This window comes from Artibeus jamaicensis, unplaced genomic scaffold, assembly GCF_021234435.1.
Source record: "Artibeus jamaicensis isolate MK-2021 breed Jamaican fruit bat unplaced genomic scaffold, CSHL_Jam_final scaffold_1689, whole genome shotgun sequence".
NCBI lineage: Eukaryota > Metazoa > Chordata > Mammalia > Chiroptera > Phyllostomidae > Artibeus > Artibeus jamaicensis.
This window is the reverse complement of record NW_026522029.1, coordinates 15,876,455-15,900,248: the sequence shown is the minus strand read 5'-3', so window position 1 is coordinate 15,900,248 and position 23,794 is coordinate 15,876,455. Positions and strand designations below refer to the sequence as shown.

Genomic DNA, 23,794 nt, shown 5'->3' with positions numbered 1-23,794 from the left:
TGATCAGCTTTATGCCCCCAGTTTCTCACTCTTGCATCTGGTGATTCTTAGCTTTAACAGTGCATCAGAATCACTGACGGAATTTTGAAAACTATAGCACTACCCAGGCCAACCGCAGAGATTCTAATTTAATTGACCAGAGGAGCATCTGGGCATCAAGGATATTTGAAATCCCCCAGGGGGTATGGTGGCTGGGAGGGTTGATCTGTGGGAAGCAACCTCTAAAGCAGCAACACATCTTGTGCAAACTGCTCCCTTGCTGAGCCTTTCCTACACATGTGGCAGAAGGTAGGCCACTTCCAAGGTTAGATGAGAGACTTCCATTAGCCAGCTCTTGCATGAGTGATCCTTCAGACACTCACACAGGGAGGAACTGAGGCCTCCAGCCAGTAACGTCAGAAGGGAGCCCCTTTTTAGACCTCGGAAGCTCCAGTGCCTTTAAATGATCAGAGTCTTTGACTGCATCCTCCGAAGAGACCCTGCACCACAGCCACCCAGCCAAGCTGCTGGCACGTTCCTGACCCTCCGACTCCGTGAGGTAATAAATCTTTGTGGTCTTAAACTGCTAAATTTTGGAGTTTTGTGTCACACAACATATCTCACTGATAGTATACCAACTAAAATCTTTTCTTTCAAGCTTGAACCTTGTTATACCTCTTTCAAGAAATTTTCCCAGATTGTCACATTCCAGATTCATATTTACTCTAAGTTGCTGCAGCAGTTAATATTAAATTAATATCATATTGACTATATTTGACATTAAGGATATATAATACATATTTAGATAATATTTAATAATTATATACATATGTAATAGGTATAGATATACAATTTATGTAGAAGTATAACAAAAGTATTCTGCCTGTTTTATGAGGCTGCATATATTATTCAGTATTGTTCAAACTTCAGTCACTTTAGTTCCACTTACACAATTGATTTCTTTTTGCTGTATCTGGATACAACCTAAATTGTTACCTACTTAATTTTTTTCTTTAGAAAATAATATTTTAAAAGACAACTTTACATCACTACCCTAGTGAAAATTTCTCTGACCATGGACAGAAAGTAACTATGGAACAATGTTTTTTAAAAACATTATTCATTTCCAGTTATATACTATTTACTGCTTCTTGCCTTGAGCTTGAGACCTGTTCTTTGTTATAAAGTTCAAAAGGGACAGGGTGGGTGTCAGTCAAGATTTCATCGCCTGTCCATATCTAATTGACAGTTTACCAGTTGCTGACACAGAAAGATTTAAGGGATATAGAAAAGAAAATGACATCATCACTCTCTATTTCAACATTTTAAACACCAGAGTTGACATACTATTTACCATAATTTCCTGGGATCTCCTGGTACTTGATACAGGTCCAGGAAACTGTTGGTTTAATTAATGTATTATAATTAATGTATGATTTCACTGAGCCACTGTGCTATATCTGTCAGAAAATATAAATCTGTATAACTTAAGAAGCTCACATTGTGGAAAATACTTATAGTCATACTTGTTTCTTAGACTTTTCAATAATTATTTTGTTGAAGGAAAAAAAATCTATGTAATGCACTGTGCATTGTAACTTTTTCATTTGTATCTCATCCAGGTCCCAAGAACATGCTTGGAATCCATGTACATCATCTCGTAATGTCCTAAAAAATACTGGGACCTTGTCGTTGTCATCTCTATTTTGCAGACCATTAAGAGAATCACAAGCTCACTGAAGTACCTAGCTAGCAAGCATGGAGCAGAACATCGGTCTACTTGGTGACGGCTTGGAGAAAGCTGTCCTTTAGGATCAGATTTTCTCACCTATTTCTATGCTCCAGTTTTTTCTTTCTGTTCTATAAATTGTTCTTCATGGAAAAAATATTGAGAAAAATTATTTGAGTCAAATCAAGTGAATTCTTGCAGAAAACAGGTATAAATTCCAATGCAAACAAAGTGACATCCTGGTTGGGACTGGCCGAAATCAGTTCCCACGTCTGCTCAGCAGTGGCACAAATTAACCTGGATGACTGAATTTATACTCATTCTCTCCCCTTTATTTTAAGAATTTTAACTTTCTAAGTACTGGAGTGAAAGGAATCTGACGGTGAACCTCATCTAGAGGGACCAAAATACCTTCTGCACGTGCCTCTCATTCTGCAGACTTTGGGCACCCTCCTCCATATTTAGACATCTTCCCTGCTGACAATTCAAGGTCATTCAAGCAGTGCCTGGTACAAAGTACACATGTACATACACTCTTCGGCCCTGGATATATGTGTTTAGGTAACTTACTCCCTCTGGATCCTGTTCCCATTTCCTCCTCGGATATTAACTGCTGTTTCCCTCATTCTGAAAAGCAAAACAATACCAGATTGTCATTCTTATTATCTGCGTTAGTGCACTAATGGATAAGATCAAAGGCACGTATGTTTTGAAATTGGTGATTTAAAAATCCCAAATGTGATGGTAACTTCACTGTCCTCAAATATCTTGAGAGACATGGAAAGAGAGAAGACACATTTTAAAAAGTATAATTTCCCTTCTAACAATTGGGGGAGGGTTAGACACACACAGTTCCTTAAATATGTGGAATTATAGAATACATGCATGTGCATACAAACACATACATGTTACCTGCACAGAGGTGTCAGGTTTTGTGAGAAGCTGGGTAAACAGGGAGTTTACCAGACATGGAGAAGATTGGATGCTGACTAATTGTAGCTGAAATCTTAAGTATTCGAAATCATTTCCTGGTCTCTGTCAGTCTTTTATCCCCTACTCTCTAAAAGGAAGTCATATTACCTAGAGAAATACCATTAGATGTGGAGTTATCATCAGATTTCCTTGTGATAACATAAATGAAGCTTCAAAGTTCTTATGTATGACTTGCATTTATCTCTGAGCCTGCCTGTATTACAGAGGTATCCACTGCCACATATATTAAAACATTTATTCATGAAGCTACCCCTTAAAATTTTTTAAATCACACACATGTATTTCTATGTATGCTTACATAATAGAAATTTAGTTTTATTTTCTAGCTCTATGAAAAACTACCACATGTCAACCTGAGATTTGTTTCTAAAATTCAACTGAGTGTGTATTTCAGTCATTTTCTCTGCTATATGCTATCCCACTGTGTGAATGCACATCAATAAGTGTATTTCTTCCTTTGGCCATGAACGTGTGCTTTCTTCTATTACTTTGCTATTAAAAACAGCACTGCTCTGTTGCATGTCTCTGGTTACAAGCGTGCAGAATATTTTGGTGTAAACATCTGGGAGTAAAATTGTTGAGCCCCTGGAGGACCATAATTGAATAAAGGGCATCATCAAGAACTTTCAGCAAAAACAATTTGTTAATGGAAACCTTCCCATGCTGATGCTAAGCAAAAAACCAAAATAGTTTTAAGTTCCTATGCCATTCCTAAGTGCTTACACTGGAGACATAGATTTTTGACTTATGATTGGAGATATGTAATGGCCCAACTGGTCTTTAGTTTATTTTTCTCTTTGTGCCATTGAATGACAGCTGCCACAGCCACAGGGACAGACAGAGGGCCCCAGGGCAGGGATGCAGTCAGCAGCAGCTATCAAATCCTGCCCAGTGCCTTTCTTTCCCTTTTGCTCTATTTTCTAATTTTTTAAATTTCTTCCAATTAGTAGAGAAACAGCGCATGCAAGAGAAACAGAAAAACACATGGAGCAGATTTGACAGGAAAAATAGGGAATAAATGTAACTCCTCCTATAAAGAATAATTTCACTCAGAAATGAGAAAGTGGGTAAAATGGCAGTCCCTTCAACAAAGCTTCACTGCCCAGAAGTCTCCAATCAGGACAGAATCGCACAGGAAATCTGTGGTTTATTTCACACAATAGTGGCAGTGTCTGTGTTGGATTATCACTGGTTTATTAGAAAGAAAGCTTGGTTTCTCGCTTCCATTTCTTTTTCTTTTGTTTTCTAATGTGATAATTGGGAAATCAACACTCAGCAAAAGGGTATAAGAACCAACATTGCTCCACCTTATCCCCCCATAGCCGAATAAGACTATTTTTAATGTGTGTCAAGCTATAATTTTATTAGGTACACATTAAACCAGGGATATAGCACTCAAAAACAGTCTTAAGACACCAAAAGCCAGGTTGACATTTTTTGAAGGTGACTAGATTGTTTTCAGAAGAAGGGTATTTTCCTTCATTGCACTTGTCTGCTAATGAACCTGATTCTAATTGGCCTAGATTCATTAAAACTGTATCAAGGATTGCCACAGCACCCACTACGTTGTAAGGAAGTTGTTAGTAACAGAACCGAAAAAAGGACTGGGAAACTTGGTCTTTGCAACAAACACAGTTCCCCAATGTATAAAGTAACAGCTCTCTTAGAAGACTTAAGTGGCTCTTAAAAGAGCCTTTGGTGTTAACAGAAAAAAACGTACTTTCGAGTTTACTTGGAGCTGGTGTACTTGGTGACGGCCTTGGTGCCCTCAGACACCGCGTGCTTGGCCAGCTCCCCAGGCAGCAGCAGGCGCACGGCCGTCTGGATCTCCCGGGACGTGATGGTCGAGCGCTTGTTGTAATGCGCCAGGCGCGACGCCTCGCCCGCGATGCGCTCGAAGATGTCGTTCACGAAGGAGTTCATGATGCCCATGGCCTTGGACGAGATGCCCGTGTCCGGGTGCACCTGCTTGAGCACCTTGTACACGTACACCGAGTAGCTCTCCTTGCGGCTGCGCTTGCGCTTCTTGCCGTCCTTCTTCTGTACCTTGGTCACGGCCTTCTTGGAGCCCTTCTTCGGGGCGGGAGCGGACTTGGCGGGCTCGGGCATAATAGAAAACACACAGGAGAAAATCAAACAAAGAAAAAAAAAGAGAAATTGAAGAGTGCAACGTGTCCAATTTTATATAGAATCTAGCATGCAAATAAGGTGATAAAGTACAGTGTGTGATTGGCTATTCAGAACAAAGGATTTTTTTGGTGTCCAATCAGAATGGAAGAATGCCAAATTTGCATTTTCATTGGTTAAGATGAATCTTGACATCTTAATCAGGGACTATAGCTGCTTTTTCGCGCCAAAAAACGTATATAAAAAGCGACGTCTCTGCACTTTTATTTTTATATAGTAATAGTGGGAATTCTGAGCTCAGAATGTCCATAGGCAGCAAACAGGGCTGCAGGGTGCTAACCAAGGGCTAGATGTGCTCGTCGCGGGTCGCGTTGCTGTTACCGGAGGGTAAGGTACAGCGCCTGCTCGGAAAGGGCACCTACGTGGAGCCAGCTCGCCCGTGTACCTGGCGGCCGTGCTCTATATAGTAGCTGATGATCACTATCCTGGTGATGGCGGGAAACGCCGCCCAGGACAGCAGTTCGCCATTTGCAAGGAGCTGCTGGGCACTTACCATCGAGCCTCAAGACATCCTTCCCCTCCATCCAAATTGTGGGGATGCCTCATAAGACGTAAACCAAGCGTTCTTTCAATGTACTTTGGGGACGGGGACACTAGGTGTTCACGCTGCAAGGGCATAGCGTTTAAACCTGCATTCAATCAGGCAGTAAGATTACAAGATTTAGCTAAGTCTTGTAAAGTGCGAAGTCTTGTAAAGTGCTCGAGTGCGCAGCTGTTTCCAGAGACGTCTGGGGTGGCTCTGAAAAGAGCCTTTGGGTTTCAATGCCTTTGAAAAGGCCCACCTCCTACTTCTTTTTCGGAACCGCCTTCTTAGCCTTTGCAGCCTTGGGCTTGGCTGTCTTGGGTTTAGCGGCTTTAGGTTTGGTCGCCTTAGGCTTCACAGCCTTGGGCTTAGCCGGACTCTTGGCTGCCTTCTTGGGCTTTGCAGCCGCCTTGGTTTTTTTAGGACTCTTAGCCACCTTCTTCACGCTACCAGCCGCTGACTTCTTCGTCTTCTTAGGAGTTTTCTTGACGGGTTTCTTGGCCCCTGCAGCCTTTTTGGGCTTCTTGGGGGTAGACCCTGCTGGCTTACGGGGTTTGGACGCGCCAGCCTTCTTAGCTTTGGGCTTAGCTTCACCAGAAGCCGCCTTCTTGTTCAGCTTGAAGGAGCCTGAGGCGCCCGTGCCCTTGGTCTGCACCAGGGTGCCCTTGCTCACCAGGCTCTTGAGACCCAGCTTGATGCGACTGTTGTTCTTGTCCACGTCGTAGCCCGCGGCCGCCAGCGCCTTCTTGAGCGCTGCCAGGGAAAGGCCATTGCGTTCTTTGGAGGCTGCCACAGCCTTGGTGATGAGCTCGGACACCGGCGGCCCGGACGCTTTGCGTTTCGCTGCGCCCCCTCCCGCCGCCTTCTTGGCCGCTTTCTTCTTGGCTGGGGACTTCTCCACCGGCGCCGGCGCGGCGGTCTCTGCGGGAGCCGTTTCCGACATGACGATTGGAGAAGCTGCTGAAGAAGGAGGAGAGACTCAAAATCCAAAGAGCCAGTTTCTAGGGCTGCCCACCTAGGGCCCGGGCTTATATAAGCCAGCGCTGCGATGTGATTGGTGGGGCGTCCTATCCACCGCCCTCAGGCGGCCGCCTTTAGCGGTTGGACTTCCAAATTGTGTTTGTAATTGTGTTGCTTAATCCCAAAAACCTGATTAAATGGTGAAAACAGAGGTACAAAATGAGACGATTTAAAACACCAAAGTAGGAAAGCAGTCTCCGGACACTGACTCTTTTTTTTTTTTTTTTTGAATCATGTATCACCGATGAAATATATTTTTAAAAATCTCTTTGGTCTTCAAGTCCATCTGCTTAAGGGCATCGTGCTACTTAGTTTCATGGGATAAAATTTTCTACTAGGTATCAAGTGAACTTTTTTAAAAGAAAGCTTTGTTCCTACTTTTGCTCTTTCATTTTTACAAGAGGAAAGACACTGGGATAATTGGTGTGGGTGTAAACTTTGTTTCTAAACACAACAAGGAACACAAACTCAGAGCAGCAGGTTGCTTTGAAGACCAGTCCTGCTTCTTAGGACTTTCCACGCACCTATATCTTTAGAGACAGGTAATTTGCAGTTTAGAAAAGTTCAGCTGCATCAGGGGTATAAAAATTACTTTGGTGCCAGGATCCAAAGACCTAGATTCAAATTAAATCTTAAATTTGGAGTACTTGATTGAGATGCATTCTCTCCTTAGTTCCTTCCGAATCTATTAAAATAAGGATAAAAAATGTTTAGCCCAGTAAATGTTTTAGAAAACACTCCACCCTGCCAAAAATAAAAAATAAAAATCAAGGGCTTCCAGTGGGTATCAGAAGCATTAATGGGACTTTCCTATTTCCCAGGAGCTTTTCCCATCCATCGTGTCCATTAGCTTCTTATGTCCATCAGCATGACCAAATTGTGGCGTCAGGAACACTCTCATCTGTAAGCAGACAGGAGACATCAATGTTGGTATTGTTTTAAGCAGCCATAGGCCTGTATTTTATAAAAAAAATAATTGGCTATTTTATATGAGAAGTGTGCATTTCCTGAACTCAGAATTCAGGAAAACTTCACATCCCATGGAACTGAGGCAATGACCGTGAGTTTGAAATGGCAGGTGGAGAAGTTTGCTATTTGCTTCAAAGGAACATGGTACAGTGGGGAACGGACAATAATTTGTGCCTAACCTGAGGGTAAGGGACATCAAATGATGATTGTCACCTCCGATGCAATCCACAGTACTTGGTGTTCTCCGTGAAATACTTAATAATGAAATAACCAACACACTTCTCTTAAGGGCATCCTGGAATTGAAGATATAGCCAATGACTGCCATTTGTGCAGTGGCCCGTTTTTCTAAGATCCTCAATCTAAAAGTGGTGTTTGGATTTTTTTTGTGTTGGGAAGAAAATGTGATGGAGACCACATGTGGCCAGCAGAACCTAAAATAATTACTATCTGGCCCTTTTACTGTGCTCATCCACATAGTCATACACTGAGGTATACTGCTACAAGCCAGCCTCTTTCAGAACAATCTGAATTACAATATAATGAAAAGATGTCAAGAAGATATTCTAACCAAGCACTTTCTACTATTTCAATCACAAAACTTTTAGAAAAGCTAGGGGGTTGGGAGGTGGATTCCTCCATTATTTAGGGGCAGGAGAGAGACAGGTATAATAAGAGCTAATGCACAGGGAGCATTTACTAAAAGCCAAGAGCTAATCTAAGGATGCTGTACAGCTTTTAACTCATTTGCCACCTTTTATACCTGTATAAGATGAGGCTAGGAAAGAGAATGGGTAACTTGTCAAAGGTCACACAGCTAACAGTTGGTGGCTCTGAGGTTTGAATACAGATCAGCTGGGGCTATTATAATGAGAAGCTGGAAACAGCCAGTTGTGCCTACTCCTGACAGCGACGACCAGAGCTCCAAACTAATCTGTTGGAAAAAGCTTCTGGGCCCAACAGGCAGAGTTTTTGCTGAATAAATTTAGAGACCATTCAAAAAGCTAAAGGCGCCAATAGTTGGGATATACAGGTAAACCTCTCTGAGTGGGTAAATCCAAAATCAGGGAGAAGTGGCCCAGATGGCTGACCTGACTGAAAACTCTCTGGAGAAATATTGCCTGCATATAACTCCACTCCCTCCGGAGTTTGGATGTGCCCCCAAAGGGGTGAGCAGCAATGAAGCATTGAGTCATATGGGAAGAGAACACAAGGAGAATAAAAAGCTGAAAATATTGGACAAGATAATCAGCTGAGTTTGGCTGAAAAAGCAAATTATGACTGGAAATGAACAGCTTTAACAACAGCATCTCAGATTTAATCCCTAGTTGAAAAAAAAATAATTTAACTCAAACATAGACTGACAAGCACATATTTGAAATACTTAGGCCAAGTTCTTACAATTTAGGGGGACATGGGGAATCCGTCTTACAGAGGACAGCCTAAGGTGCTAACGGTCATCTCCACATTTCCCAGTCTTGTATACAAAGGGACAGCAACACTTGTCAGCACATGTTAACAAAAGCTAGAAAGGTTTTGAACACTCGGAACGCTGTGTCAGGAAAGCAAATAAGTACACCTCTTAAATGAAGGCACTGAAAAACTTTTTAAAAATTAAATTGCATTTTAACTGCATAACCCACAATAATAAACTAAATTCCTCAAAATTTTGAGGAGCCCTTCATTTCTCCTGACCGACTATGTTTAAGTTATACACTAACAGAATCAGTTATGCTTTATTCAGAAAGCATTTCTCACGGTGCTCACGGGTGAGGTGAATGAGCAAGTCCAGCCACCCATCAGAAGCAGAGTTTACAGGCACAACCAGCTGCCGGTAGCAAGTACATTCTGCACCCCGCAAACTGGAATTCAAAAGCAGCTTTTCAAAGTGCCCATGTTTTCTCCGAGCCGACAGCTCTTTATCGATGAGAATTGATGGGCTCTGAAAAGAGCCTTTTAGGGGTGGAGTATAGAGCTGTGGAACACCGAAACACTTAAGCCCTCTCCCCACGGATGCGGCGCGCAAGCTGGATGTCCTTGGGCATGATGGTGACGCGCTTGGCGTGGATGGCACACAGGTTGGTGTCCTCGAACAGGCCCACCAGGTAGGCCTCGCACGCCTCCTGCAGCGCCATGACGGCCGAGCTCTGGAAGCGCAGGTCGGTCTTGAAGTCCTGCGCGATCTCGCGCACCAGGCGCTGGAAGGGCAGCTTGCGGATCAGCAGCTCGGTGGACTTCTGGTAGCGGCGGATCTCGCGCAGGGCCACGGTTCCGGGCCGGTAGCGGTGCGGCTTCTTGACGCCGCCTGTGGCCGGTGCGCTCTTGCGGGCCGCCTTGGTGGCCAGCTGCTTGCGTGGGGCCTTCCCGCCGGTGGACTTGCGCGCTGTCTGCTTGGTCCGAGCCATAACTACACAAGAGCAACAGTCTTAGGTAAAGGGAACAAACACAGCCAATGCAGTATTTATAGCAACTCTCGCTTTCTGATTCGATGAGACCTGCTCCTCCCACTTCCTCCCTTCCGAATTAGTTCTTGGTTTACTTGTCAGCAAAGGAAACATTTTCTCGCCTGTTAGGTCTCTGCAAGAATGTACTAAGGAATCACAGTAACAAGTATAAAGGATTCATGGACAAAAACTAAGGGGGGGGGGGGGGGAATGGGAGGGAGGTGGGGAGCACTGGGGGAGGTGACTGGAATGGGAGTAAAAGACAGAAAACTGTACTTGAACAATAATTAAATAAATTTTTAAAAAATAGAGTGTACTAAGAAAACAGCTTACTGGTTTTTATCCTCTAGATGATTAAAACTTCTTAAGAAAATGTCTTGAAACTTGGAGAGCTCTTTGTACTGCTTTAAATAAAAGGTGTCACAATGGTTTCCTTGGTAATAGTTTGATGAACGTGAAAGAGAAAACGAATAAATTAAACGGAGGAATGGAAGTAGTTTCAACTTTTAGCCAGCGTGCCGCGCCGGCCTTCTCAAGCTTGAGTGTGCTTAGGAATCGCTCATTTTAAAACAAAGGCCGGCCAACTTTTTCTCTACAAAGTCGTGATATTTACTCGCTTTTTGATATTGGCGTCAATTTAGTGGACACAATAAGCTTTCAATAAAGGTATGAAAATAGGCGGTGTAGATTTGAGTCACAGACTTTGCCACATTAGTGGGTGATAGACATACTGGGTATGGGGAAGAGGCCGGGTGGTACCAAAATGCAGCCGAACTGTGGAAGTTACACAACTTAAGTTCCTAACTGAATTCCCAACGTTTATGTTACCTAATCTGAGGTAGGTGCTCTGAGAAATAAAGGATTTTATATAATGCCCACAGCTCTTAAGTAGATTTTCAGGGTGGCGGGAAGCACCTTTGCATAATGAAAGGGCCGTAGAGGGCGCCTGAGCGCGCACTCAGCTACCCTGGCAGTGAGTTAAAAGGGGAAGGCGGAGAGGCTGTGTCCGCGGGACGGAGGTCCCCCTTCACAAAGAAAAGCAAAGTGAGGCCTCGGGCCTCAGAAGTTAGATGAAATGTTAAAGGGACTTACCTAAGAAAAAGAAGATAAAAAAGATGAACAGTGAAAGGACAGCAAACTCACAGTTATTAAAAACCACACCTAAAACAAAAGCAAACTAAGAGGACAGCTAGATCAGGAGCAGAACCATAGAAATGGAGATCACATAGAGGGTTAGCAACAGGGGAGTGGGAGAAGGGGGGAGAAGGTACAGAGAATAAGTAGCTTATGTGGTAGGTAGAAAATAGATAGGGGTGGGCAAGAATAGTTGGGGAGATATAGAATCTGAAGAACTTGAGACACGTGGTCATAAACTAAAGGGGGAAATGGTGGGGGAGGGAGTGTGCAGGGTGGAGGGGAATGAAGGGGGAAATAGAACTGTAATGGCATAATCAATAAACTATACTAAAAAAATTTAAAAGTTAGATACCCGAATTATAACACTGACTTCTAGGAACTGCCTAGTCATCAACCATGGCCAAAGGTGGGTCCTCCCACAGGGTACAAGAGGTTAAGGTCCCTGGTGGAGAGAACAAGAGGGCCGCCGTATTCCCGTGCCCTCCCGTCAGGACAGGAAATGCTGGTTGCTTTTGTTCCAGCACACATACCCCGCAAAGAACAGGAAACACATACAGCTCTTCCTCAGAGAAAGTGGTCGGCCCTGAAAAGGGCCTTTGGGGGGAAATGTTATTGTGGCGGGGAGGGGTGTCTCAGCCGCCGAAGCCGTAGAGGGTGCGGCCCTGGCGCTTGAGAGCGTAGACCACGTCCATGGCCGTGACCGTCTTGCGCTTGGCGTGCTCCGTGTAGGTGACGGCGTCCCGGATCACGTTCTCCAGGAAGACCTTGAGCACCCCGCGGGTCTCCTCGTAGATGAGCCCGGAGATGCGCTTGACGCCGCCACGGCGGGCCAGACGCCGGATGGCTGGCTTGGTGATGCCCTGGATGTTGTCGCGCAGCACCTTGCGATGGCGCTTGGCGCCCCCTTTGCCCAGACCCTTCCCGCCTTTGCCGCGACCAGACATGTTTGCCAACGAAACAACCAACCTCTTGAGGCTTGCATGCGATGCCTTATATACTTCTTCTGCGGACCTGTTTGAGAACGTATTGGTCAGCTTTCTCCCGCCCCGCGCTTTTTCTGAAAATGAAAAGGGCGGTGCTTCATTAAACCGCCTGGTTTAGAAAAAACTACAGCTAACATCGTATTCAGGGATGAAGAGCTGAAAACTTTTTCTTTATTTTTCAGGAAGAAGACAAGGATGTGCACTCTCACCATTTTTATTCCGCATTGTATAAATAGTCTTAGCCACCACAGCCAGACAAGAAGTTAAAGGCATCCCAATTGGAAGGTAAGAAGTAACACTCATTATCTGCACATGACAGGATACTATATTCAGAGACTCCTAATGATTACACCTAAAAGATATTAGAACTAACAAACTTAGTAAAGTAGCAGGATGCAGAGTTAATATTCAGAAATCATTTGTATTTGCATACACCAATAACACTATCAAAAAGAAATGAAAACCAAAATAAGATGTCTCCAGGCACCTGTTAGAATGGCTACCATCAATAGATCAACAAACAGCAAATGCTGGTGAGGATGTGGAGAAAAGGGAACCCTCGTGCACTGATGGTGGCATTGTAAACTGGTGCAGCTGCTGTGGAAAAAGTTACAGAGGTTCTTCAAAAAATGGAAAGTAGAACTATCATGTGACACAGTAATCCCACTTCTGAGTACTTATATAAAGAAATCCGGAACACTAATTTAAAAGGTAGATGCATTCTTTTATGTTCTTTGAAACATTATTTACAATAGCCAAGATATGGAAGCAACATAAGTGTCCATCAATAGACAATTGGATTACTATGTGGTACATTATATAATTGTTATTCAACCACTAAAAAAAGAATGCAATCTTGCCATTTGTGACATGGATGGATCTAGACGGTATTATGCTCAGTGAAATAAGTCAGATAAAGACAAATACACACCATAAGATTTCATTCACATGTGGAATTTTAAAAAATAAATGAACATAAAATAGAAATAAGTCCTAGATATAGAGGAAAATTGATAGTTGCTAGAGGGGAGGGGATTTGGGGGATTGGAGAGAAAAAGATTAAGAAATATAATTGCACCCTGGCTGGTGAGGCTCAGTGGATTAAGCACAGGCCTGCGAACTGAAAGCTTGCCGGTTCCATCCCGGGTCAGGGCCTGTGCTTAGGCTGTGCGCCAGGTCTCCAGTTGGGGGAATGTGAGTCAGCTGATCAATGTGTCTCTCACCCATTCATGTTTCTCTCCCTCTCTCCCCCTTTCTTTAAAAGTAAGTAAATAAAATCTTTAGAAAAAGAAATACAGATTGCCAGTTAAAAAATACTCACTGGGATGTAAATATAGCTGAAGGATTATGGTCCATAACATTGTGATAACTATTCATGGTGTCAGACCGGTCCTACTAGACTTATCGAGGTGACCAGTTCATAAGGCGTGTAAATGTATAATCGCTATGTTGTACACCTGAAACTCATATAATATTGCTTCTCAACTGTAATTGAGAAATAAAACAAATGCAAAAGCCTAATTAAAAACTCCTCCGTCCGGCTGCTCCTTCTACAGTGTTTTGGGCTTCCCTGGCCCTGGAAGGACATTCCTTTGTCTGGGCCAGGTCTTGCTCTTTTTTTCTGTCACCTTTTAGCATCCACAGCATTACCGATTATGATTGCTAGATCTGAGGTGCCTGATCCAACGGCGGTGATTGCATCATCTGGGTTATTTGTGAAGCCTCGTATGCAAAGTGCTTTCTGTTTAAAACTTTACTGAATCAGCCTGTATAGGGTCTGACTCCATGTAATGTCCCTGATTATGGAAAGCTTCAAGGTGGGAATCGTCACTTCTCAGCTTTGCTTGTCTACCCTTTTCCTTCCCTGCTCTGCGTTCTTTCGCCTTCTTTTCCCTTTCTTCCCTTGCTTGGGGGGGAGAGAGGGGCAACTTTTATATATTTCTTTCATCTTGGTTAGAAACACTTTAGGTTTCTAAAGTTGTTTGAGGAAGGTCAGCTTTTATGCACTGTTTCCTTGGAGAGGACAAGAGCAGGTGAAACTGTCGCTCAGAACTCAGGCATCCACCCGGGGGGTCTAGAAAGTTGTCCTCCGAGGATAAGGTGGGGACTACAATTGTTCTGTAAACGCGGAGAAAATTTACCAGTGCTCCCTTATCTGGTGACGTAACCTTGCTTTTTACTCTGGAAATGATATCGACATTCACACCTATGTTTCTCAAACGTGTAATTCTCTCTGTTGAAGTACTATTAAAATGTGCTCTTTTTGTCTTTCTCAGCAAATAATGATGCTGTTTGACATGAGTTGCCCAATAAATTCTTGTTGAATAACGGGAATAGTTTATCCCCCCCCCCCCACACACACACAACAGGGTACATATTCTTTCCAAGAGAAATTTGGCAGTGCTTTAAATTTCATAGAATTCTCTCCTCCTTTAATCGGATAAATAAATGAGCTATGCTTTCCTTTGCAATGTTCTGAGGGTTGCTTACTCATCCACACTTGTCTACTTGAAAATTTTTTAGGTTCTTAGTTTCAAGTGTTAGAGGCAACCATTTTCAATAGTGTTATATATTTAATTTGTTATACCTTGTATTTATCTTTTTGACACCTGATTTTGTTTTGTGTGTTTGGGTTGAGACTTTGGGATTGGCTGGTAGGTTGTGTTTTATGTCTCTTGTACTTATCTCTTGTTCTTATTTTACTTACTAGTAATTAATAGTTCTCTTTTTTCTCTCCTGAAAACACACCCACATTCACACATAAGCCCTTTTAGAGTAGTTTCCACTCCATGAACTTACACACTCAGTTCTCCCCTCCCAACTCTCTGTGTTCAAGTCAGAAACTGAACTAACTACAAGGCACAGAAGCGTGGAATGCCCCTTCTTGCTCCCACCTGAGAGCAATCACCACCTCGGCTCTGATCCTTGAACTTCTCTGAGTTTCTATTGTCTCCGTGTGCTATAAATATCGATGAAAGAAATGTGGAGACACAGAATCCAGTGCCTTCCCTGGACTCCTCCCCTCATCTTACTTACCACTCCTTCTCTAAGGCTCACTCTCTCATGGTCTTGTCTGCTCATGGCCTCAAAACTAATTTCCAGGGTACCCCTTACTTCCTCCTGAAACTCTCTCAAGACCCAAAAGTATTGAATTTACAAAGCTTTTCATGCCTGACACTCCCTCCTTGTTTTACCTAAAACTCTACCACGTTTCTGCAATTTTGTACATATGACCACCAATGGTCTTTATGTTCTATTGTAAACCTCCCTTAATTTATCTGATTTCCATGCCTGGAATATATCAAACAATACCTGCCAGAAACTTTGGTTTTCTTTCGTTCACCTCCTCTTGCTAATATCTTCGGGGTTGGATATTGACAGAACAAGAATCAGGATGAAAAGGAGATTCCCTAACGTGGGGTCTTCTGTCACCTCTCCCTCCGGCTTTCTGGTGTGCAAGCCTGACGGGCTCGGCCACTGGTGTTTGGCAAGCCATGTATAAAAAGTACTCAGATTTGGTGCCTTTGGTTTTGGTGTTTATTCTAGGTTATTTGGAAGTCAAGACAGAAAACAAGTTGGAGATGCTGGCTCAGATGTCCAGGTGTGACCTGAGTAAGAGCAGCAAGATTAACTGGGCTTTGGGTTCAGCTCTTGCTTTTGCCATTTGTTTCTTGACCTTAGAAGGGAATATTTTATTTATTCACTCCCTTAAATTGCTTCTATTGTTTTGTCATCACAAATAACATTTTGATGAACATTCATGATTTATCCTCTTACATTTCTACAGGAGAATTTCCTTGTGGCACAGGCCTTAGTAAAACACAGTTTTACGAAGTAAGTTAGAAAGTTCTTTGGAGGGAGAGGGTAGTATAAGGGGACTAAATGGTAATGGTAAAAATACAATAAAGATTAAATCTTAAAAAACATACTTCAAAACATTTGTGTAAAACTACCATCAGTAACCATCACATAAAAGTTTCTCCACCTCTCATGCAACACTTGGTAAACCCCACTTTCTGATTTTGATAATCTGCTGGGTGTTGTCTAGTATGTCACTGTTGTTTTAATTTACAGATGTAATTAAAGATGCAGTTTAAAAACCCTTCATGTAATTGCTAGCCGTTCTGTTGTCTCCATTTAAAAATGAAGACTTTTTTTCTTCAAGGTTGGAATAAACTACTACACTCAAAGCATAGTTTCTAACACAGCACTGACATCTCCTATAAATCCTCTGTCAGGCCACTTAGGTAAGTGAAAAACAGAAACCCTAATTCTCCTGTTTTTCTACAGCCATTGGGCTTAATCTCACTGCCTCCTTCCCTTCCCAGGTGTGTTAAAAGAAACCTGCATTGGCTTTATCACCTGAAGGCCTTTGGGAAAAACAAGCTTTTCTAGAGCTAGATAGAATAGCAATGTCTGGGAGCTATTGTCAGATTCACATACATGTGAAAATACTTTGAAAACTGTAAAACTTTATATAATTGTCCATATTATACCTATTTCCCATGTGACAGAAGTGGTGACAAAAAGCATCTAGGATGAAATGTGTGATGCAGAAGGTAGGAAGCACTCATTACCTGCGACTAAACGGGAGGAATTTTTGGTGTAAAAGGTGGCAAATTAGTAACATTCATTTCACTACAATTTATTGACCATCTGCCCTGTATTAGGCATTTTCTTTTATTCTAGGGTTACAACAGAAAGTAGAACAAATATTTGGCCTTGAACGCTCTGTTGGAGGCAGTATTTCATACATGTGTCATGTGAGGCGTAAGTCATAGGAAAGGCCCCGATGTGGCTTCAGCCTCAGGGAGGTCACCAGGATGTCATAGGGTGGTTTCCAGAGCTCAGCAACCAGATCTCCCTAGAACGGTGCCTGGGACTGCTACTCAGTCTGCACTACGATTCCAGAAGCTTGCAAAAAAAAAAGAAGGCCAGAGGGCTCATTTGCTAATTTTCTCTCAAGCCCTGGAACTTTATCCTATAGGGTCACCAGGTACTAACCCAGTTTCTTGAGTTGAAATGAGTCAGCTTTTCATGGGACAATTAAAACGTGTATGGTGGCCTTCCCCATGCGGGGAAGGTATCAGAAAGCTAAGTTAAGCAGAACTCTACTGCCAGATTGTAAATGTGCAAGGTGGGGAAGGGGGTGCCGGTTACCTTATACACTGAACCCCATGTGTATATGTTGGACAGTTCCTTTCCTGAGGGAGGGCCCTTTCTTTCTGCTTTTCACATGTGGGCAACTTAAGGACCCAAGTGGTGAGTTTAACTGTGTGGCGTTGTTCTTTCTAACTACCACTCAGCAACTGGACTATACACCAGACCTTGCCAATTCTTCAATCCACTTCGCCTGAGGAAAAAAATAGTTCTAGTCTTGGCAGAAGCCATAGACCTCCTTCCCCGTGTAGTTCTGCACTAACGTGCTTCTAACACCTAACGAAGTAGTGCAACAGCCAATCAGTGATAAAGAAGTGGCTCTGAAAAGAGCCTTTGGGTTCGGGACTAGCACTCGCATTAAGCCTATGCCCTCTCTCCGCGAATGCGGCGCGCGAGCTGGATGTCTTTGGGCATGATGGTGACGCGCTTGGCGTGGATGGCACACAGGTTGGTGTCCTCGAACAGGCCCACCAGGTAGGCCTCGCACGCCTCCTGCAGCGCCATGACGGCCGAGCTCTGGAAGCGCAGGTCGGTCTTGAAGTCCTGCGCGATCTCGCGCACCAGGCGCTGGAAGGGCAGCTTGCGGATCAGCAGCTCGGTGGACTTCTGGTAGCGGCGGATCTCGCGCAGAGCCACGGTTCCAGGCCGGTAGCGGTGCGGCTTCTTGACGCCGCCTGTGGCCGGTGCGCTCTTGCGGGCCGCCTTGGTGGCCAGCTGTTTGCGCGGGGCCTTCCCGCCGGTGGACTTGCGCGCTGTCTGCTTGGTCCGAGCCATATCTTAGGGAACTAAGCACTAAACTGTTGCAACAGCTGGACACAAATATATAAGGCAAGTCCAGCTCTGATTGGACCAGACGTCTGCCCATCAATGCTCGCAGTGAAGGTATTGGACGCAGCACACACTTTCTGATCAAAGGAGCCTCTTGGAAGTTTAAACCTGAAACGAACTTCCTTCCACACACCGGTTCTACAGCAGCTGTTTTCTACTCTTCTCTGGACCATCTTTGCCCGTATTTTAAAAAACCTTCTTTGGCCTTTCTCCGCAGAATTTAATGTAAATATTGTAATGATATGTCTTGTTTGCCGAATAAAAATTTTCACTTTGGCACTTGAAACTGGCTTTCCTTTGATCTTTTTGAAAAGGCGCGGGCTACATGGGATTGGCTAAGGGAATTTTTTTTTAACCTCATTCAAGTTTAAGAAAACTATTTTCACGTTAAAGTCTTGAGTTCTCTATTTAAACTGAGACTCGTACAGTGTTTTATACGCTTTTTGTCTATATGTAACTTAACACTTGATAATATTTTTTTCACTAGCTAGCATTCTAATATAAAGCATTCCACATTTTACAATTTCAAGTGAGATTTGTGTAAAATGGGATTAAGGAAAATATTTTCAAATTTGTTAGTGGCACAGAAAAATTACTGTGTGCATTTTTTAAATTACGCTACCCAGTGTTGAGTTCTGCCTAAAGGACGTGACTGGGGGTACGAAGCATTCTTTTCCTTTTTGCAACCGACTAGGGCCCGGAAAAGTTGGCGTAAATCAGAGGACGTGTCCTATTGTGATGCAAAACTCTTGAAGGAGACACTTGAATGGTTCGCTTTTATTGCTGTGGGTCTCTACCAAGATTTGCATTTAAATAAGGGCCTGCAGCATTGAGTACCTGTGGTGGAAAGTATCTATTTTACTGTGCTGAAGCTAGGTTTTGTCTTACTGGAGTAACTTTCGCCTTTCCATGAGTATTCACATAGTGCCACCTACTGGTAGGTTGATAAGTTATGGTAAATATTTTAAAGTACCTTCTGCAGTACCGAAAAAGCAAGCCCTTTTAGAAAAACATGGGTGGCTCTGAAAAGAGCCTTTGGTTTAATTAAAACAAACATGTTCGGGTCTGTCTTCCACTTCACTTGCCCTTGGCCTTGTGGTGGCTCTCGGTCTTCTTGGGCAGCAGCACGGCCTGGATGTTAGGCAGCACCCCGCCCTGCGCGATGGTCACCTTGCCCAGCAGCTTGTTGAGCTCCTCGTCGTTGCGGATGGCCAGCTGCAGGTGGCGCGGGATGATGCGCGTCTTCTTGTTGTCGCGCGCCGCGTTGCCCGCCAGCTCCAGGATCTCGGCCGTCAGGTACTCGAGCACGGCCGCCAGGTAGACGGGCGCGCCGGCCCCGACCCGCTCGGCGTAGTTGCCCTTGCGCAGCAGGCGGTGCACGCGGCCCACGGGGAACTGCAGCCCGGCCCGCGACGAGCGCGTCTTGGCCTTGGCGCGCGCCTTGCCGCCCTGCTTCCCGCGTCCAGACATGATAGACAAGGTAGACAAGAACTCGTGTTCTAGTTCGAGTGTGAGTTCAAACACCCAAAGCTACCTTATTTATAATCGTTTCTGGGCGCGAAAGGGAACCTGTGCCATTGGCGAAAAGTTACAGGCCATTTCACTTCAACCAATGGGATCCTCGCTCTGAAATACGCTTATTTTGACTGGATGATATTCACGTGACGTTTCTGGAGTTACCGCCAATCAGACGTGACTTTAAAAGGCTGTGAACCAAGAGGACACTCGCAGTGCCTCACTCTCTGGTTCTCCCTTGTTTTTTTTTTTTTTTTGAGTTCCTTTCTGGCCATGCCCGAGCCGGCCAAGTCCGCGCCCGCCCCGAAGAAGGGCTCCAAGAAGGCCGTGAGCAAGGCGCAGAAGAAGGACGGCAAGAAGCGCAAGCGCAGCCGCAAGGAGAGCTACTCGGTGTACGTGTACAAGGTGCTCAAGCAGGTGCACCCGGACACGGGCATCTCGTCCAAGGCCATGGGCATCATGAACTCCTTCGTGAACGACATCTTCGAGCGCATCGCGGGCGAGGCGTCGCGCCTGGCGCATTACAACAAGCGCTCGACCATCACGTCCCGGGAGATCCAGACGGCCGTGCGCCTGCTGCTGCCTGGGGAGCTGGCCAAGCACGCGGTGTCTGAGGGCACCAAGGCCGTCACCAAGTACACCAGCTCCAAGTGAGCCCTCCTCGAAGAGACTGATCCGGCTTGTTCACACCCAAAGGCTCTTTTCAGAGCCACTCACCTGCCAAGAAAGAGCTGCTGTGCTTTGCCCTTCAGTTGTGTGTTTTGGGTAGTGGCCGGTGGGTCTTGGGGGCAGCAAGTAACAAGATAAATTTAGTGTTTGCCTGACATCTGTTTAAACAACCAAAACTTGGCGGTTTTGCAAGTATTTCTGGTGTCAAAACTTAGCATCTAACTTCTTCCCCACCTTGCCTGGGTAGCAGCCAAATGTCAAAATCTGGAGAAGGTCAACATTTCACCACTACAATATATTAGAGTGATTTAGTGAAAGCGGCAAGTGACTGACAAATACTGGGCTTGGAGAAGGGGTACACGGAGGAGCCGGTGTAACAGTGTTAGATTCCCTGAGCTTTGGGCGGATGGATGGTACAACAGGCCATGTGCTCTGCCAGCTTCCTTCCCCAGGGGTCTCTCCCCGTCTCTCTTGGTGTGTAGGACAAGGGCCAAGGGTGCTGGCACCTTTGGTTACTCTTCCTTTTCCTGTCTGTAAACAATAAGCTCACTGAAACTAAGACTGGGTTGTCTCTACCAGGCACAGCAGTCAGACTGGCTGTGACAGCACCTGCCTCCTGTGTGCTTGACAGTAATTCTATTTACTACCCAGGCTTCCTTTGAGTGATTTTCTGAGGACTCTGTGCCGGAATTAAACAGCTTTACTGAATAGACTTTGCTTCAGGGTAAGAATCTTAACCATCCTTACACCCTAGACCATCTCTGGCTATTTGTGAATTCTATCCATGGACTCGGTGTCAGAAACAGTGACTGTCTCATAGACTACTGAGAAAAAAATTGTGTTGAATAAATAAATGGTAGTTGTTATTACACTATATATTTGATATATTAATATCTATAAACAGATATCTATACATATAAATTCCACTCACACATGAGAAACTCCTGGGGGGGGGGAGATAGGCTTGTATTCATTTTTTTTTAAGTACTCATTCTCAGGTGTCCAGTCATGTCAGGTAGATGGAAATCACAGGCGGCTGGACTCAGAGAAGTACTGGTCCCTCACACTCCTTTCCCATGCATCTAATATTCTTTGAAAATATTTTTATTTCAGTGTATGTTATTTGTTTTAAAACATGAAGCAATAATAATGTTACTGTGTGAACAGAAATGTGTTGATCTTCTGGGGATGGGAGGAATTCAATAGACCCAAACTGAACTTTGATTCTACTGTTCCTTCTTGGTGTTGGTGGTTTATATATTTATGGCCTACACCCTTGCAGGTGAAGGAAACGGGAGAAAAACACACACCAGCTCTAAATTAATGATGAGTAACCTAGAGTGAGTCCTTAGTACTCCCTGCCCTGTGATCCCAAACAACTCCCTAGCTCACTCTTCTCTTTCGAGCAGCTCATTGGTCCATATTCAAATTTCTCTGAATATCATCTGGCTTAAGAAAGTGCTTTGTTCACACTGTAAGACAAAATTAAGGATTTCATCTCCAGCACCTCCATCTCTGGGTTGGATATGCCTACACTTGGTAAAATGGTTAAAAGTTTCCAGATTCAACTCCTGGGTGGAAGGACCAACTCCTTTGAAAATAAGCTCCAATTTTTATAGTGTACAAAGTTAAAAGTGCAATTTAAAAGACCAAACATATACTAAGAGAAAACTGCAAATACCAAATAAAATTGTGCTATATTTTGTGTGAAAAAAGAAAAAATTGACACAAACATTACTCATACGTGTAACGATAAATGAGAAATTGAGGACAGAGCTTACTTCTGGGAGGTGATGGTGAGACTCGGGCTGATGGGGGTGAGGATGGAACGGAAATTTCCGTGTACCTTTATCTTCCAGTTCCCGCTTTTGAAAACACATGAATATATAATGTATGCAAAAAAGGCTTAAAATTTAAAAGTGTTTAACATCTGTATCTCTTTTATTTTGGAATAAGAGTGTAGAGTGTACCAAAGAAAGATCTTTGTCATACTTATTGTTGAAATTTTGGAAATATTTTTCTTTTTTAGTTTTTAATCTTGTTTTCTGTTAGACTGAACTGGGGTATGTGTGATATGACAGCTGAGTGATATATGATTAATACGATCGGTTTGGAGAAGTAATAACATAATTCAGGTTCTTTCTCTAAGGAAGTCTCCTCACAGGAAAACAAAATAAAGTAAATAAAGGTAAGGACCATGGTTTCCATTTTGCTTTGAGAATAAGGTGGAGTCTGAGGCCTGAGCCCATGACACCCTGAGGAGACGTTATTCAAAGGGGCCGGGGTCAGCCAGCAAGGAGGTTCGAAGGAAGTGAAAGTCCTGGCCTTGGAGACTCTTAATGGACACTTTGAACAGCAAAATCGCCAGCGGCACATGGCCCGTACGGGGATCGAACCCGCGACCTTGGCGTTATTAGCACCACGCTCTAACCAACTGAGCTAACCGGCCAGGATGGCGGCAAAGCGACATATATTCGTGCAGTCGTGTTCTTTACATTCATCTTGAGTAAAAGACAGAATTGTTCCTCTTTTCCGTTCTCTTTTGGGGAAGGAAGGAGGCGGGGTGGGGGAAGGAGGAAAAGCTCCAAATGTGTGTTTCTTCCGGTAAAACATGGTTTTTCTCCAACTCACAGAGAAGACTCAGTGCTCGGGGTCGCGGGTCCGGAGCTGCAGCGCCGGCATCCGACACGTGGTGGCGCCCGAACGAGGGGCCGCCTCTCTGGGGCCTGTGACCTCTTCCAGTCCCCAGGAACCAGGACCCCCAAACCCATGGCCAGGAGCGTCCGGAGTCAGGGCCGTTGTCTGAACCAAGAGAAACCCGGGATGGCAGAGGATGGGGCGGGGCTGACACAGGTGTCCGCCAGGGAGCGGCCAGAGGAGCACTTATTCGTGAGTCACCTCTGCTCCCTTCGCTGGGTTCCTCTCTCCTCCTCCCTGCACGACCGTCTTTCAGTGAAAGGTAGTGATATTTTCAAAAGTTAACTGACCTGTGCACATTTAAAAAGCTCTCTCGTATATCTATCTACATATTACACAGTCTTCTTTTGGAAAAGTACTACTAGAATATAAAGTACATGATACTCACATTGTTGACCTAAGAACGTCCAAACAGGTAAAGAGTTTTTATAAGATTTTATTGGAGCCAAACTAATCATAATTGCTGGGAAGCAAGGTCTCAAATGCTTCCAGAGAATGACCGTTTTGCAGCATCTTTCATAGATTTGCAATGGAGGTGATGTGAAGAAGATTACGTAAAGGTGGGGGAAAGCAAGGATGGGATTGGATAACGGGAGAGTTAACAGGACCGTGTGCTCTCTGGAAGGTGCTTAAGGTCTCCCACTGGTCTGAAAAAGATTACGTCTGACCTTTCAAAGACATGTTAACCTAGATGCATAAAATGGGCTTGCTTAAGGCAAAGATAAGCGTTTACTCAAGAACTGTAGTCCTGGCGCCCAGTACCCCCCATTAAATTAAATTAAATTAAATTAAATCAGGGCCTATCTTCTACTTGCTTTTTGTGATACTAATCCAATACAAGAGATTTTCCCTAGATGACTAGGAGCCAATTTGAATTTACGTCGGGCGAATGTTCTATTATTCAGGCCTTACACTTTGCTAGGGGAAGGGGTACTTTGTAGAAGACAACAAACTAGAAGGTT

The 23,794-nt window shown here is 44.1% G+C and overlaps 6 protein-coding genes and 1 non-coding gene across 7 annotated transcripts; 1 reads left to right on the top strand and 6 right to left on the bottom strand.

Annotated features, from left to right (window-relative positions):
- Window positions 1-4,421: 4,421 nt before the first annotated feature.
- Window positions 4,422-4,825, bottom strand: LOC119039162 (histone H2B type 2-F-like). Its single transcript, XM_037131838.2, has one exon. The coding sequence runs from the start codon at window positions 4,808-4,810 to the stop codon at window positions 4,430-4,432; it is 381 nt and encodes a 126-aa protein (XP_036987733.2). The 5' UTR covers window positions 4,811-4,825; the 3' UTR covers window positions 4,422-4,429.
- An 848-nt stretch (window positions 4,826-5,673) lies between these two features.
- H1-5 (H1.5 linker histone, cluster member) lies at window positions 5,674-6,395 on the bottom strand. The gene has a single exon (XM_037131829.2). The coding sequence runs from the start codon at window positions 6,352-6,354 to the stop codon at window positions 5,674-5,676; it is 681 nt and encodes a 226-aa protein (XP_036987724.1). The 5' UTR covers window positions 6,355-6,395.
- A 2,707-nt stretch (window positions 6,396-9,102) lies between these two features.
- On the bottom strand, window positions 9,103-17,903 carry LOC119039157 (uncharacterized). The gene is made up of 5 exons (XM_037131832.2): window positions 17,493-17,903; window positions 17,387-17,399; window positions 11,664-12,037; window positions 11,536-11,611; window positions 9,103-9,806 (listed from the first exon to the last, which is right to left on the bottom strand). Exons 1-5 carry the CDS (start codon window positions 17,895-17,897, stop codon window positions 9,394-9,396), a joined length of 1,281 nt encoding a protein of 426 aa, XP_036987727.2. The 5' UTR covers window positions 17,898-17,903; the 3' UTR covers window positions 9,103-9,393.
- On the bottom strand, window positions 11,550-11,928 carry LOC119039167 (histone H4). The gene has a single exon (XM_037131842.2). The coding sequence runs from the start codon at window positions 11,922-11,924 to the stop codon at window positions 11,613-11,615; it is 312 nt and encodes a 103-aa protein (XP_036987737.1). The 5' UTR covers window positions 11,925-11,928; the 3' UTR covers window positions 11,550-11,612.
- A 919-nt stretch (window positions 17,904-18,822) lies between the features above and the next one.
- On the bottom strand, window positions 18,823-19,440 carry LOC119039161 (histone H2A type 1). Its single transcript, XM_037131837.2, has one exon. The coding sequence runs from the start codon at window positions 19,419-19,421 to the stop codon at window positions 19,029-19,031; it is 393 nt and encodes a 130-aa protein (XP_036987732.1). The 5' UTR covers window positions 19,422-19,440; the 3' UTR covers window positions 18,823-19,028.
- Window positions 19,441-19,715: 275 nt separating this feature from the next.
- Window positions 19,716-20,165, top strand: LOC119039163 (histone H2B type 1-C/E/F/G/I). The gene has a single exon (XM_037131839.2). It carries the CDS (start codon window positions 19,740-19,742, stop codon window positions 20,118-20,120), a length of 381 nt encoding a protein of 126 aa, XP_036987734.2. The 5' UTR covers window positions 19,716-19,739; the 3' UTR covers window positions 20,121-20,165.
- Window positions 20,166-22,510: 2,345 nt separating this feature from the next.
- On the bottom strand, window positions 22,511-22,584 carry TRNAI-AAU (transfer RNA isoleucine (anticodon AAU)). The gene has a single exon. It is a non-coding gene; the product is annotated as a tRNA-Ile (tRNA).
- Between the last annotated feature and the right edge of the window lie 1,210 nt (window positions 22,585-23,794).